This window comes from Gambusia affinis, linkage group LG14 (genome assembly GCF_019740435.1).
Source record: "Gambusia affinis linkage group LG14, SWU_Gaff_1.0, whole genome shotgun sequence".
NCBI classification, from domain to species: Eukaryota; Metazoa; Chordata; class Actinopteri; order Cyprinodontiformes; family Poeciliidae; genus Gambusia; species Gambusia affinis.
Genome location: NC_057881.1, coordinates 8,799,917 through 8,817,097, shown reverse-complemented (window position 1 = coordinate 8,817,097; position 17,181 = coordinate 8,799,917). Strand labels below are relative to the sequence as shown.

Below are 17,181 nucleotides of genomic sequence, written 5' to 3'. Positions count from 1 at the left end.
TTTTTTACACTAAACCAGTACTAACTCTTTTTTTTGGATATACTGTTCAGTTTGTTGATTTTAAACTATGTTTAACTATGCCAGATTTGCATATACATTACGTTGAGGCGTTCTTTTCTTCGCTTTGGTTTTCTTTGTTTAAAGAAAGCAAAAGCATTCTCTTTGCCTTGATTGCCTGCTGCTGACATGACCTTTTGTGAAACTCATCTGAAAGTTCACATCCATCAAAGTCTCATTTACAGCCTGTCTTGTAATTAAATAGTGGCACCATTTCAGAGCCATTTTGCTTCTCTTAATGCGCTGTAATATTTTTCAGTTATAATGTTGTCATTTTTATTAAATCAAACTTCAGTTCCTGTGCTTCATTTGACTTTTTCCATGGGTTTAAAATTTGCCAGAGTAATAAAATCAGAAATTGTGGAGTAAATAGCCATCTCAGATGTGAGCTTTTCAATTCTAAGTTGGTGTAGCGGCTTTCTTTCTACTTCTTCCTACACACCTGATATTTCTGGCAGGGATGAAACAGGAACTCAGACAGGTTGGTTAAGATCCCTGTGTGGAATCTCTGGATGGCTTTTTCAGATGCATGTCATAAAATAACTTTATAAACCACCTCAATCCAATCATTCTTTGCTCTCTAGTTGATTTGTTATGGCTGTCTCAAGGCTTCCTGTCACAACTGTGGTTGGTTTTTTGTGAAAGTATTTAGTCTGGCAACTTTCAGGGAAGCTTCAGTGATTATACTCCTCTGGAGGATAAAAGTGACATTGCAGAAAGTAAAAAAAAACAGAACACCCCCCCCACCCATCCGCATTTTAAATATTCAAAAACTCTGAAGATATGGGTTCAGTCTTGTGACTGTGTATGGATCTGAAGTTGAAGTTTTGCATGAACATGTCACATATATTAAGGGCACAAGGGAACCCAAATGCCTGAAGTATATTGAACTAGCATGTATTCCATAAAACTGGTGCATTGACAACAAAAAATAAAAATAAAAACACTGAACCATTAAATTTTTTTTATTGATTGTTTTTTTAAAACAAATTTAATCTTGAAACTTTGTATAATGATGATGGCAGAGTTTGCTTGTTATGTTTTAATGAGTCCCAGTTTATTTTAGCCTGTTGGGGAAACCCTATGTGATTCTGATCTTCTATAGTTCACTATTGACATACATTTTATCCTAGCTTCATCATCTTATTACATGCCCATGCTGTAAGAAACTGCAAATCTAAAAAATATATCTCACGTTCTCACTCACAAATTAGCAAATCTAGTCCTGACCTTGAAATATGTTTCTTGAACAAGGTAAATTTGGATTGTTTACATAATTATCTGCCGTTCTCCCTTGTTCAATATCTCTGTCAGATTAGTCTCTCTTCACTTCTTTTTCAAGAAAATTCAAGACCAAACATCTGAGGGGAACATCTCTTAAGGATTTATAACCTTATTACTTTAGCTTTTTATTTTCTTAGCTGACATGCACAGACCTACAGATGTTTATACTGTATTGTGCTTCACTGCCTTTTTCACAAGTCTGTGCATATATTAAGTTGTTTTAGTCAGAACAGTGTTGGCATCATTCAGTTATGCAAACATTACAAAGTTCCTTTAACTTATGGCTGCTGGCAAACAGTCAAACATACATGCAGGTCTGAGGTCAGTGTCGGGCAGTAACTCATGCACTAAGCTGTTAGGAAACTTTCAGCCTCTCTGCACCTTCTCTGTCAATTACAGGCTTATTTATGAATTTGAGCAAAGTTGACCTTCTGGAAGAGTGGACCTAAATTTGTTTGTCTGCAGAACAGCATGACAAATGGCTAAGCGTCTTGGATATCAATCTGTCTCCTGTCTCTCTTTCTCTGCCTGACATTCTGCTATCTGTAGTTGTTCATTCAAAATCTGGCAATTTGTCAAGCAATTGGCCCTGGATGTCAGACAAAGACATGCACACATAGAGCTACTGTAGCATGAGAGACTGATATATTCCAGAGTAGATGCACATTTAAAGGTGGGAGGTAAAGACAGATTGAGCTTAGTTCCTGTTATATGGACTGTTCTGTTTTTCGGGATGCGAGCGAAGTCTCTGTGTTTCAGGACAGGGTGCCAACCGATGTGTGTTCCTGCACTGCCAGGCATTTGTTTCAATGAAAAACTTCTACACAATATCCTCCTCCTCCACCACCTCTTCCACACAGTCCTGTGTTTGTACTTAAACTTCCTGTGAAAAACATAATCGACTCCTGAACAATGTGCCCAATTAGTGGCAAAGAATAGGGTTGGGGCTTAGTGACTGCTTCTGGGTTTGTTTTTGCTTTTTCTTTTTCAATTGTTACTGAACTTTCCACTTTTGCTCTTCTGGGTCCAGAGCTGTAGTTACACAGTGGTCTCCAGTTAGCATAACTTTCAAACATTATAATTGTTCCAACGTTCTCAGGTTGTCATATTTATTCAAAGTACCCTTCAAATTTTCAGTTTCTAATCAGAGATGCCAAGTATTGTTTAGCTTTTGAATATATGGTGTGCACATGACAGATATTCAAAAGCTTTTTTTTCAACATGTTGATTTTGATGGTATATTTTCATATATGCCACTTAATAGCTCTAGTATGCTGCAAACTACTGGCAACTGATGTAAATTCCCAAAAAATTCTTAACACAGGGCACGTGGTCAAACAGAAATGCTGATCCCTCAGGAAAATGTTGCTCATCCATCATCCATAGTATGTGAAACTAAAAGAAAGTGGGATAATATTCAAGTGTTTAAAATGTAGTAAATCTTTTGCCAGATGTCCGGATTTAACTTGCTATATTTTACCCATTTATTTATTTATTTATTTCAGCACTGGCACAATAGTGTTTCTGAAAAGAAATGTATAACATTTCTCTGATCTATTTTTTCTTTCATTATTTTTGCAACCATAATAATAATTTTGCAATTAAGTTCAGTTGCATCAGTTAAAGTTACTGTCAAATAATCCTGCATTAAATTTCTGCAATTCAATGCATGCATTTGCTAGGTTTACCTCTAAGTCTAAATAAATTCTGAAGATCCATGCTAGTGACTTCATAGCAAGATTTTTATAAATATAAAAAAAATCTATTTTGGGGAGAGGATGCAACCAAGTGGATTCAGTTGGTGAACAGATTTAGAGCATTTGGTTTCCTAATATGTCCCTCTCTTGGTTGCCTTGCCTTTAAATGAGCATCTCTATCTACCCACTCCTTCATTGCAGTCATCCTGCAGTCTCCACTCCCACACTGCAAAGCTTGCAAACAGACCCAGCTGGCTATAATGATGACAAATCAGCCCAAATATTTATGTCCATAGAGTTTCACTTTGTCTCTGCCCACGGCTCGCTCAGTGCTTTCTCTTGCAGATTCCTCGGCGGCGGTCACTGTACTTCCAGCCAACCCGTCATAATCTGCGCAGCACAAACACACTTAAGCCCCAGTTATGTCACCTAAACATTGGCTGACTTTTAATGTCCACAGAGAACCAAGTTAAGGGTTCTTGCACTGCAATCCAGCTCCATTTTTATGTTGTGTTTGAGGACATTGTTGCCAACCAACCTGATAAATAAAAGTAATGTGTATTTCATATTTATCATAAGAAAAAAAAAATATTTACAACTGAGTTAAAAAAAAATTAAATAAACATTTAGACTACAACCAGATTTATTTAAAACAGTAATTTTGATGAATTATATTTACTTTTGTTTTATAAGTAGTGTATTCAGTTTGTTAAACATGACAAAATTTCACTGAAATTATGTGTCTTATTTTCGTTTAACCTAACCGTTTAAATAGGAATCCCAAGCATGCACTTGGAAAATGTGCAAACTCCATGCAAAAAAAGACCCCAGGAGGGGATTTTAACCCAGGACCTTCTTGCTTTAAGGCAGGGGTGGACACTCCTGGTCCTCGAGGGCCGGTGTCCTGCAACTTCTAGATGTATCTCTACTTCAACTCACCTGAGTCAAATAATGAGGTCATTAGCAGGACTCTGGAGAACCTGACTGCACTTGGGAGGTGATTCAGCTGTTGGATTCAGGTGTGTTGGACCAGGGAGACATCTAAGAGTTGCAGGACACCGGCCCTCGAGGACCAAGATTGCCCACCCCTGATTTAAGGCAACAGTGATATTAATGAAAAGGCACGAAGGCCCGTATCATATAGCTGCTTTTCAAAATGAAAAAGACTCCAGTAATTCCTGAATGGGAAGGCTGCTAGTTTTCATACCTAAAAAAAACTTTGGTATGAAAAAGCAAAAGGAACAAAGTGAGCAATACTCCATAAAATATGAGTTGTTTTTCACACAACTAAAAGTCATGGGCTGAATTTGAAGGCAATGTTTTTGTATTATGATATATGAAAGTGGAAACTGTTGAAACAAAGTGTGAACAGAGAGTACATAAAAAGAGAAAATGGTTAGATGAAAGAGATCTTTAACAATTTTAACAAAAAAGTGGATAAACTTGTAGTTATATTTGTTGTAGTCTTTATCATTGTTAGCCAAACAGTTTGTTGTGTCAGACAGTCTGTGGTAGACTTCAGATACATTAATCTGTTTCTGTAAGGTTTGTTCTTTTCTAGCTTGTCCTTTCTTTCCGTCTTCTGTCTCTTATAACACTCTTAGACCTTCGATTTAACTCTTACAGTTAATGCCTATTAAATATAAATCTGTCTTAAACATCTTTTTTTTTTTTTTTCTTTCGTCTCCTCATGCCCCCACATACAGAGAGCTAACAATCTCTTCTGCTAAGATGTATTTGGCTGTAGGATCAGCTGTGCTGCATTCCTAGGTGAATTGGGGATGATTTGCTATTCACTCCTCTGGCTATGCTTTACCAAGAAGAGCATGGACACACTGAACGAGTAAAGAAAGAGAAGGACAGGCAGGTTTCCAGCGTCCCTTGCTCTTCTTTGAGTATTGAGATTCAGTCATGGTTTTTAAAGCACATGTTTTTGAGCTAAAGGTTTAGAAGCAGCAATCCAGGATGGATGGGGGATTTGTGTTCCTTCCATGCTTAAAGGCTGCTGTGAATGCAGCCGACCGCCGAGCAAACTGTTGGTTCTGGCAGTTTAGAAGGGATGCCTCTGGGAACACGCTTGCCTCTAAGAGTCTTTGCAGAGACTTTGCCAGCATGAATTAATGGAGAATGAGTTTGGGAGGCTTTTTTCCTTCATCTTTAAGAGACTGGGTGTAATTTTTTTTACAGCAGTGTCTGACTGGACTGAGCAGAAATGCACAGAACAGGAAACGCATATTAACACAGTAATAGACACTTGTGCGTGCATGCGTGTGCAGGCGCGCGTGTGTGTGTGTGTGTGTGTCTGCCTGGCGACCTGAAATAGCGGTGTCATGACCGTGTGCAGGGTTGGGCAGGGTTGTGCTGGCTTACTGATATTGACAGTATGGCCTTGTCTGGCCCAGATCCAGTGTTGAGTTAGCTCCTCTGGCCTCCTATAAATCAGGCCCAATTACTACATTGGTGTGCAACCACCTCATTCAGCTCTGCCCTGCACTGCATGAAAATGATGTAAAAAAGACAAAAATGCTTTGATCCCAGTTACTGAAACAACTGACTGTGATTTATAAAGGTACTAATTTCTCACACCAGAATATGTCATTTTCTTGTTTCTAACAGCTATTGAACAGTTCAACAAATCATGCTAAAGTAAATTTAAAATGTATATATTTATCTTTCATCCTCTGGAATTTCTTTTTTGTTTTTTTCCCCTTTTCCTTCTGTTTTTGTTTACTTTTTCATTTATTGAAAACAAAAAAAAAGTTGCTTAAAATTAACCTTTATCTTGTATGTATTACTGTTGTAACTTCTGTTTTTGATCTTTTTTTTAACTCTATTTACAACCTCTGTTTTAGATTATCTCCAAATGTTCCAAACAATTTGCAATTAAAATGCAATATTTCATGACTGAATCATTCCTTACCTTACAGGACTTGCCTGTGTATAAAGGTAGCTTTTCTAAAATCACATTTACGCTATATTCTGTGTTCTGTGACGCTAATCATATTCCCTAAAACTACACAGATTGACTAAAGCAAATCCCTCATTGAGATTTAGTGACCCAATCAAAGTTGCATATAGAAACAAAGATGAATAAAAAATATGGCCTCTCAAATGTGAGTAACTGTGATCACACCTGCTTTGTGGCGCCTGTTGGTAAGGGACATAAGCTAGGCAGCAATGAAACAATGTCCTTCATCTGTTAGGAACAAGACATTGAACTTGTTTGACAATGTCCAAATTGCGATGGCTAGTTTATTGGGTTAAAGCATGTTCAAACCTGCAGCTCATGTGAGATATCTGCAGAGATCAATATCTATCAAAAGATATCAGAGATCAATATCTATCAAAAGATATCTATCAACTTGATAGATATTGAGGCCAAAGGAAGGAACAGTGGTGACCCAGTAATAGAGGTTATGTCTACCATCAGCTCAATGACGCAGGTAGAAAGAAAGAAAACTCCCTGTGGCCAGATTTGAGAACTCCATGTCAAATTGCTGAAAAATATAAATACTGTTTTTACATAGAAAAAGATCACAATATACAGTGCATTACAGCTAGGCATTTAAAGGACTACACAGCTGCAAATCAATCAAAATGGCCATGCTAGCCCCTGTCTATCTTTAAGGGCATCAACAAGGCATACCATCCACACTGGAGGAGTAGGCTATAGGAAGACGTTGACTGGTTTGATGAAGGTTTTTTTTATTTATCTGAAGTAGTTGTTACTTTGACATAATCCACTTTCCTAACCAATTATGCAAAATTCATACATTTGCTCATGGAAACAATATTTGATTTGATGCACTCTACCGTGAGGCACAAATAATTCATGAAGAGTTGGAGATGTACAACAGGAAGTTTGAAGTGTTGAAAGGGCCTCATATTTCAATTCAATTGAGCTACAGTGGGATGTGCTGGACTAGCAAGTCTAATTACTACTAGTCAATGTCCTGGACTTCTTAATGCATCTAACACACCTGAATAAAATGTCTGAATGACCTCCTTAACATGTAGTCAATATTTCATTCAGATGTTTTAAAGTAGCAGAACATCGCCCCCTTGAAGTTTCAAATTCCTGCTTTAGATCTTAGGGTATTAAAAATCACTCAAGATGGTGCAACACTTGTTACATTTCTAGATGCTCCCAGCAGCAAGGAATCGGTTTAAGTAACAGCAGCATTCATCACTTTTAAGTACATCCAGCTGGATTCAGAGATGTTGCAGTGGAGTCGGTTAGAAATAAAAACAAGTCATTTGCCAATTTTTGTACATGCTGCATTTTTTCTTGTAGCTGTAAATATTTCTGCTTTTTATCTAGATGATGAACATTAGAGGGAGACAGCAGTAATGATAGTTTTAAACTGCCCAACCTCCATCTCCATTCACACTATAGTCCTCATATTCTGCATGCATTGTATCAGCAAATGATATCCATATCTCCATCAAAAACTGTAAGGCTTCAAAACTGCATTGTAATTTTTTGCATTGCAGTATTTTGAGCCAAAAAAATTTATATAGCAAGAAAAAAAAAGACTAATAACGGGTGCAGAGCCATTCTGCATTAAAATTTTTCCAAGTAAGCCCATAAACTGGTGTTAGATTTTTATTATGTGTTATGTTTTTTTTTTTTCAAGATTGGGTCAAATAGGAGTCTGTTCTCAAGAGAATGGTAAATGTGCTTCATTTACACATTTTTTTGTGTTATTGATCTCTCACTGCACTTCCAGCTACATTCACTCACTTAAATTCACACATCAGTTAGGAAATTAAAGCTATCATAGGATTCAGACTCTTGCTTAACAATACCGACATGTGGGGTGGGGAAGCTGAGATTTAACTCCAGTTGGCAGACAACTGCTTGTGTTCAGCCAGCAACAAGATTTTATTCTTGTATCCAAATGTTTCGAAGCGCTATAAAACTGCTTTGGCCATTGTAGCTGAACCATTCAAAGTTCCCTCAGAAAGCTGGGGATGTAAAAAGTTTGGGAACAAAACAAAATATGCAAACTGTTAGAAATAAAATTGAAACTTTTTATTGATTTATTTTATTAAGTGTTAGAAATCTTCTATTTTATTATTATGATGGAACACAATGTGGCCAACACATTAGGTTCAGACTGTTTTAAATGACATTCCTACTTTCAGTAACAAAGAAGGCTAGCTCTGTTAAAGAAATGTGTGTTGTCCTTGTGTGGATGTGTGGATATACATTGCAACACTATGTGCCCTCAGCCTTTGCAACGCACGCTAGATTTATCACCCTCACTTAATACACTCATAAACATTCCCTGGCATGTCACACAGGCTGTGAACCCCCCTGCACGACTGGCTCGGTAAATTGGGCCTGTGTAAACCATTTTGCCTGTCTAAAATACAGTGCAGCAAATTGAAATCCCCAGTAAGTCTGCGTAGCGGCATGTCACAGCTGGGTAGGGAGGCGGCAGAATGGAGGTTTTCTCATTTACCACCTGGAGTTTTTCTCCAAGTGTCATGACCAGCTTTTCTCCCACTCTTCTCTGTTTCTCTTTTCAAGTCTTCCCATCAGGCTCTTTTTAACTTTCTGCCTCCCTCCCTCCTACCACAACCCGACCTTCATCTCCCTCCCCTCCTTGTGGAAATATGCTATAACTGCTGTGTTCAGTCCTCATCACTCCGACATGAGTCCAGTATTTATTGTATATTTGGGAATCTTTTAGGCTGACAGGTTGAGCAAACTGCAGTCATTAAACTGTCCAGGAAGGGAAACAAGCTTGGTTATTAACCTCCAGGGTGGCAGCAAAGAAGCCCGCAGACAAGTGATTTTTAAAATGGCTGAATTATTTGGCAATGACCTGTGTGCCCACTAAATTTCTCTTATGCCTTTAAAACCAACTGCAGAAGGTCCTAACATAAGCATATTAACTTGAAAAGTCTTTTTTTTTGTTCTTTTAAAACATAACATGAAAACAGAAGATAGTTATTAGTCACTATTAGTCTTCAGCCATTCAGGAACGTTCACTCTCTTGAGACCTTTGGCGCCCACCTTAGGCGCCCCATTCCTCATCCCAGAACACTTTTCCAGCCTTTATTCTTTTTCCCTTGGATAACCTCACTCTGTGCCTCTTCGCCCAGGACTGTAAGTAATGGGCTCATTTTGACCCTCCATGCCTCATTGTGTAAGATTTCAGCATCTGACCTTAAAAAATGAAAGTAAATCGATGGGGTGGGACACATGAATTCCAAAGAGTAAAATTCAAGCCAAGCCTGGAGCCTAAGAAGAAGAGGAAGAGAGTTGTGTGGATCACTGAAGAACTTCACAAAAGCCTGAATAAAAGGAAGGAACTTTTGCATTAATGCACAGCTCCTACAGCAACTGTCCATATAGTGAGAGGACTTTTGCAACACTCTGTGAGTAAATTAGGCCACAGTGAATTTGGACAAAGTAAAATGAAGAGCTGAGAGGAGGGAGACGAAGGTAAATCCTCAAAGTTGAGGCTTGAACTGCAGCTGTGAAAGTTCAAGGAACTCTAAGAAGGTGGAAATAACTCAATAGAGCATTCAAGAGATTAAAATTCCTATGCACAGCTGCCGCAGCATGGGACCATGAATAAATGTTGCTTAATTTTGTTCTTTCTCCTTGTAGCTTATGCAACTATGTCCAGAAAACAAGACAGAAGACATTTAATTTAAGAGTTTTTTCCGTTCCGTCATGACATTATTTTTTTCTAAACATAATGACCTCATTAACATCTTAGTCTGAAATGCCAGTGTTCAGTGCCTCAAGTACCTAAAGTGGCCAAATAATAATTTAAATCACACTGTCATGTCTTTCAATACAAAAATTTAGCATGCTGAGGTGAGTTAATCTTCATCAGGGCAGACAGAGCTTCTACGCAGCTTATGTAGCGTTACGTGACTTAATTATGGTGTTCTTTTTAGGAGATTTGCATAAAATTAATATAAACTGCCACTGTGAGTTGCAGTAAGCTACAGAATTTTGTACATGTGAAAAATATCAAATGACACATGCTAAGATAGATGATATGAAAAGAAAGTAACTTACTTAGACCCAGATGTCTTCATACGTCAGTGTGAAGGGGCTATTAAATTGTCTTCTGTGCTGTTATCGTTAGATCATCTTAGATCATATGATTTGGATTTGAACTGGGAAAAAGTCTTGGGTTGTTTGTAATATGTTTTAGGTGGTTGTTTTGGCACCTGTATCGAGAAAGCTCTTTGTGTGTTCTTACGCTGTGTGTGTTCTTATCAGTCTATGATTGTATTCCAGCATACAGTGTGTGTATGTGTTAGCATGGCACAGAGAGTGGCTGCCCATCAGTTCCATTTAGCTCAGCGTGGTAATTGGCCATCCATTGATGGACGTGGCTCCCTCTTCACGCTCCAGGGACCCCGGCTTTTTGTCTGAGAAGTGGGAGTAGACGTGCTGGCATCGCACACACGCTTAAAATAGCGCATCAAATCAGCCATGCTCCAACAGTCGCTGTTAACGTGTGGTGCAAATCGGATGGCTAATGGTGTGCGTGTGTGTGTGTGCGTGTGTTGAACTGTGTGTGTGTGTTTTCACAGCATGGTTTAAGGTTTTAAGGTCTTCCCCTGGGAGGATGAGGGTTAACCTGGTTAACTAGAGCTGTTGGTGGTATTTTGTTATGTCTTCCTCTCTTCCTGGCCATTTTCCTCTCCTCTGCTTCATACATCAAAATTTTATTTCTTTTTTTTTTTTTTTTTGCATTGCACATAGTCTTTTTCCTTTTTCTTGTTTTTCCTGTTCTTTTTGCCTCTCCCTCCTTTCTTACCCACGGGGCTTCAGCTCTCCCTCGCTGTCATTATGTGCAGTGTCTCTGCAATAGAGATATAAATGGTCTGTGAACAGGGGGCCCTGACTCCTGTACCATAAATCTACACAAGCAGAACAACAAGCAAATAAAAGGAGCCAGTGATGGGGAAAAGTCGAGTAGGAAAAACAAAGGTGGAATCAAATTTTGAATAAGTTTTGTAAGCTGAGGATTACACTGAAAAAGTCATTCATATGTAGATGGTTATAAAATATACTGGAGTGGATTATTGCATCAGGATCTCACACCCTCAGAGGTGAAAATTGTTTCACAGTGTAATGAAATTGGTTCTGGCAATTTCAGTAGAGAGCAGGATCTTGCCATCATTTAAAACTGTTTATAATCTGCTGGAAGCCATATGAAGTCTAATTCGTGAGAGCCTCCTCAGTGAACTGTTTACTTAAAACAAAATGAAGTGAACTGGAAAACAAAAATCATATGCTGCATTGATGATCTCACCTGAAAGCCCTTTTTGGAACACTGTTATTGTGGAAAACAATTTTTTCCTATTTCCGACTAAAGGGGCGTCATTAAAATTTGTATTTATTACACGCTGTTGTGTTTTTATCTCTTAGCAACAGTGATTTAATCTCTTTTCTGTCTCACAGCTGCCCTAAAATGTCTTGTCTTTTAATTGTTGTGAAACCGTATTTGTAGTGCTTGCTGTTTCTTCAAAGCTGTCTTTTTTTTTTATTCAGTTTCACACATTTTTAACTCCCTCCTGAAACATTGTTCCACCTCATCTTGGTGTCTTTAACTTTTTCTCTTCTCACATAATAGTTTTACTGAAAATATATTTAAGCAGTTTGGAGTAAATCATTGTTTTCTCCTTGTGTTTCTTCCAGCAGCCCTATGCTCCACCCCCTCATCCCATGGCTCCTCCCAGCCCCAGCACCAACAGCTGCAGCCATGGAGGGGCGGAGCAGCTCAGTAAGACCAACCTGTATATTCGCGGTCTGCCACCTGGAACCACCGACCAGGACCTTATCAAGCTCTGCCAACCGTAAGTACACAAAAACGTCAAACCTTAATACCAAATTCACATTTGCAAATGAATGCATCGCAAATGTAATCAGCTTCATGTTGGGAAATGCCAGCCCAAAAACAAAGTGTATTCTTGCATTTACTGTGCTCTCATTGCAGAAGGTGATGTGACAGGTAGAGAGGTCCTGTTAAGGATTTTTCTCTTCCAAAGATATTGATCCCAGTCAGTTAGGATTGGCATAAAAATTCAGAACTACGTTGGTTAATAAATTTCATATATACTTAAAAATTCTTGACAGAAATATTTCACTGATTGATGTGAAAAATCTGATCATTAGGTTAGGGATGGTGGTTGCCTATTGCTACTCAGGTGTCAGTCAGCCCAGAAGAGGTTGAAAACTTTCTCACATTATTTAATTGGTTTGGACTCTTATATTTTTACTCCACAGCATTCGAGGCTTTGTGTCTATTGAGTGCCACTCTCTAACTTTATTTCTATAATTTTGCTACATTTTGCTTGGATTAAATTTAAAATGTGCTTATATATTCAATTCCCTAGCTCTCCACTTAATACTGGGTCATGTTTATGTTTTTTTAATTACTGACCTTTTAAAAATTCTTTCTAAACAGTTCTTTATTTTGGACATGTTTTTTTTTTCACCGTGTTCAAGTCTGCTTTTATGCATGAAATAAATTACCAGTAGTACTCGGTATATACAAATGGTGCGATTAAACTAAGCAGTTCACCTCTTATGAGCAGACTGTAGCATGAAAAGGTCCATACCTTGCACGCACTATTAAGCTGCTACCAACTGACTGCATTTTAAAGTTCCACACAAAGAAGTACTTAGAATGCTCAGGCGAATGTTCTCGATAGAGAAGACACACACAAACCTCCCTGCACACAGCTTAGTGAGGCCTAATAAAGCCTAGATTGGACCACATCCCCCAGGAATCACAGACCAAGCCCTCATCAAGCTGTAACACACAGTCACATGGGCCTTCCTTTCCTCTGTATCTCTGTCTCTGAAACACACAAAGACTCACACGCACACACAAGCAGCTTTGTTCAGCTTTATTAAGTCCTTTTCGCTCCAAACATGGTGAAAAGGAGGTCAAGATCATTAATGCAGACAAGGCCAGCAGATTGTGAAATGCAGGCTATGAGTGAATCTGTCTGGTTGCATAACCTTTTCTTGGCCATTTTTCCAGAAATGTCCTGGTCAAACGTGGCCAATTATTCAATGATGTTTTGGAGACGGGAACATCCTGTCCACTATATTGGGTAATGCTCCCGGTAGTCGTGTCATAAGTCATGCATTTATTCTTGAAACTCACCATCAAGATTCCATTAGGTTGAGAGGCAGCCCAATAGGATTTGGAAAAGCACTCAGCATTTTGACATTGGATATCTCTGGTTTAGGCCTTTCTAAATGCGTTCTCCCCGTTGTACACAGTTGGGCAGTTTCAGTTTGATTTCTAATTCTATACGATCTTAAACATTCTGAGCACTACATTTTGAAAGGTCAAAACACATCAGAGCTTATGTAAAATACTCTGGAATTGTGGATTTGCATTTTAATGTTTTTTTTCTCTCTCCATATTATGGAAAGCAAACAGCTTTTGTATTTTCCTTCTTGGATTTGTCATGCCGTCCTCTAGTGGCTGTCCTCCTGTTCAGCTGCTTCCTTGGTTTTTGCTCATCCTCTTGTCTTATGTCGCCCATCTTTCCCTCTTTGAGCCCCCAAGGTTGCCCGAGGTTTGCTATGCTAGTGAAAATTCAATGCCACTGAAACTTTAATTAGCCAGACTGTGTTTCAGTGGCAGGCGGGTGGCAGCATTTTAGAAAAGGTCATTCAACTGTTCTGCAGAAACCAGCTCCCTGGGTTCCCTTCAGCTTTTTTTCTTTTTTTTCTTCCCAGATGCCCTGGCACTTTTCAACTCAAAGCTCCTCCTCTCGTGGCTCCCAACCCTGGCAGCTCTCCCAGGGAGGCTGAATGTTAAACATAAACTCTCACTAAATATGGCAGCTTTATTTAAAGGATAAAGAAAATTATTTTAATCTTGTTAGCGGGCTTAGGTAATTTTCATAATCATAAGCAAGGGCTGGTAAGCTTGCTCAGACAATTTTTTTCATTATTTCTGTGGCTTATGGCTGCTCTGTCACACGCAAGCAGCGCTTGCATCCTGGTTCACCTCTATGTGAAAAGCAAACCCACTGCTGCCAAACTGCTGCATTCTTGACAAGAAGCCATATTGTAGCTGCTGATTTGATGCCACAAATTTCAATAAAATAAAGTTGCCAAAATACTGGAAGATTTTCTTTCTGTTACCGTGCTTGTAACCTTGATCTGTGGAACTGAAATTGTATTGCCAAAATTTTGTTAAATTCACTTCAAGCAATCTTCACCACAGCCTTACCATATCTAATATTTGTTCATAAAATTCAAAAGTGTAACAGAAATAGCAGCTAACTTATCTTCCATAGTTTCATATTTTCTTGTTTATTTAGAGGCTCTGAGCCTTTCAATTTAACGTTTTACATTTGAAGCCTGGCTTTTGCTGTGAATGTCAAAAATAACAAATTTGTAGGTTACTTGAGTTTGGAAAAATCAGATATTTTGAAAGTGTAAATGTGAATAAGCCCTGTAAACACATTGAACAAAATTCTTTGCCTGTTTGACTTGAGCCATTGACCCGTGTTTGACCCATCTATTTAATTAATTTTGATGAATATTACTTTTTATACATCAAAAAGCCTCAAATTTCAGTTTCTTAAAAAGCTTGCATGAATTCAACATATTTTCGTTTTACTTTGGAAATGTTATGTTGAACAAAATCAGGGGAAAATCTGCTACTTGAGAGTTGTCTACCAGATGCTCTACTTGGAAGTTTAAAGATGTCTAAGACTAGTTTTTAATAGTTTTAGCAGATATTTAATGAAAATAGAAAGGAAAACCTGATAGAACAATGTGCAAAAGTAACAAAAAATAAAACTGATGGGCTTAAGAGGATTGTGAACTCACTCAATAGTTGGTGCCTCAAGAGCTACAAAGGTATCCAGGATGTGGTGCTACAACGATCACATTCCTTGGATTAAGCCGCTTTTAAACCAGAGACTACCTTACCAATGGCATGGAGCAAAAAGCCTGAGCCATTGCTTATATAATGTAATATTTTAATTGAACTATCTAAAATAAATATACTTGTTCGGGATATTTACATTTACTTAGACATATGAGTATGATGCATACTAGCACATTTAAATTATCACTTGACCTTAAAAGATGAAGTAGCTCACATAAACTTCAAAAATATCATTAAAAATCATTTTAGATCACCTAATATATGATGATGAAGGAATTGTGTGGTTTTGTATAGTTTTCTTTCAGAGCGTGATAGAGGGTAAAGGTGTTCTTTATTTTTCATGTGCATGTCAAACCTTACAGTGTATTTTGGTTTTCTTTCATTACCCATCGTTACACACTTCTAACTGAACCTTGCTTCAAATGCAACAACAATTTGCCTATAAAAACATCTGGATGTACCATTATTTTTTATTAATGCCAACATTTTTTAGAATCACTTTTCCTTTTAATGTCTCTGTTGTCTGTGGGAGTAAAATTAAACACTAAAGAAAACCAGCCTTTCGACAGTGGTTAAGGTTACATGCCGCAAGCTGTTAGACGAGTTATTAAATGAATTTGGGTGGGTACTTAATCTCTGCTTTATTCATCTGGCTGGATGAAGAGCTCTTCACCAACCATCAGCCTGATATATGACTGCAGCAGGGCGGCCAAAGAAGCGGGGTGGGAATAGTTGGCTGAACACACAGTTCGTGAGAGGTCTTCCCACTTGCCTGCCTGGCTGGATGACTGGATGAATATAGGAGAGAAAAAGCAGTGGCTAAAACAGCCGTTGTTGTCTTTTTCTTTAGCCTCACCAGCTATGTTGAGGCTCTGGGCCAACCCGTAAGTCCAACACCAACTGAGGGTTGCAGCCAACATATTCAACCCAACCATCAAACCCAACACGCCCTTGAATCACTTTGGTGTAAAATAAACTTTAGAAGACCTTTTGTTGTTAGTGACCGGATCTAAGGCTATGACCCCACCCCAGGACCCTATTAGGGTGGAGTCATGCCCTGAAGGTCTAAATTAAGAAAGATCATTAGAACTGAGGCCAACATAGATCAAATAGTTTGGATGTTTTTCCAACAATAAGGAGACTAAAATTGAAACCACCACAAAAACAAAGTACCAGAGTGGTTTGAAAGGTCCAAACTCCATCATTCCAATGCTTTTATTTTTCCTCACCCTCTCATCTTCCTCCTCCTCCACCCAACTCCCAGTCTGCTTCTCTCTAACCATTTTCAGTCATGGCTGATCCACAGCTGTGCCCTCAGTGGAATTGGCTTCTGCATGCATCAACTGACTTGGTCACACAAATAGAACAAGCCAAATCAAGAGCTAATCACCACCAATTGTGCGAATAACCTTTCCCATGTGTCTGAGGGAATTGTGGAGGGGCAGCTGGAGATTACGGCAAGAGGGGGGCAATAGAGGTGCGACTGAGAGGTTTGTTTAGTAGATTAGGTGGATTGAAAAAAGGTGACCCAGAGACCACCTGTTTTTATAAAAGGGAGACCCCAGCAGTCATAGAAGCCAATTTATGGCTAATCCTCCATCAAAGCTGGCCCATTCCATTCCCTGACTTTTCAAAAAGTGAAACCAGGGGTGAAAAAATGACTAAAATTATTCTAGTTTAAAAGATTTCCCAACACTAAGCCCTTCAAATAGCTAGTAGCTTCAAAACCCAAAACTTGTTTTACAAATAACCTCACAATATTCTTAATATCCAATCATCCTCACTTTCATAAACTAATGGGAACAAAGCTGCCTTGCAAGAAGCAACTTCTGGTTTAGTGACGGGGACTCCACCTCCTGATTGTCTACAATACTCATCATAAATGCTTACAACTCTCAAATACATTTTTCTTGTGAAAACAGTCCCCCTAAAATACCAAAAAATTCTTGTATTAGTAATTTAAAAACTAATTACTATTTTGTTTGATTGAAGGTTATTGATTTATGATTTTATTGGGATGGGTTTTGCAGATTTTTTTGGTATCTTATTTACAACTGTGGATACTCCGTCATGCTCCCATAAATCAGCAACGATTTGCCAGTTTAAATTTTAAGTTGTATACTTTAAATTTAAGTATACAACTTTGTTTGTCTTGTGTGTTTTTGTCAGTGCAGCATGCATAGTGGGATTTCCAAACAATTTGGATTGCAACAAAATGTTTGACCAATTACACAATT

The 17,181-nt window shown here is 38.4% G+C and overlaps 1 protein-coding gene across 16 annotated transcripts in view; it reads left to right on the top strand.

Moving 5' to 3' along the window:
• The window catches only part of rbms3 (RNA binding motif, single stranded interacting protein), a 312,168-nt gene that overhangs the window by 115,535 nt on the left and 179,452 nt on the right, over nucleotides 1-17,181 (top strand). For 12 of the 16 annotated variants that reach the window (XR_006372710.1, XR_006372709.1, XM_044138143.1 and 9 more), the window contains one exon: nucleotides 11,719-11,876. Coding sequence is in view for 13 of the 16 variants with exons in the window: in XM_044138143.1 (XP_043994078.1) it covers nucleotides 11,719-11,876 (158 nt within the window). In the remaining 3 variants the exon portion in view is untranslated. The remainder of the gene's footprint in view (nucleotides 1-11,718; nucleotides 11,877-17,181) is intronic. The other 4 variants (XR_006372711.1, XM_044138148.1, XM_044138144.1 and 1 more) reach the window with 1 other exon arrangement.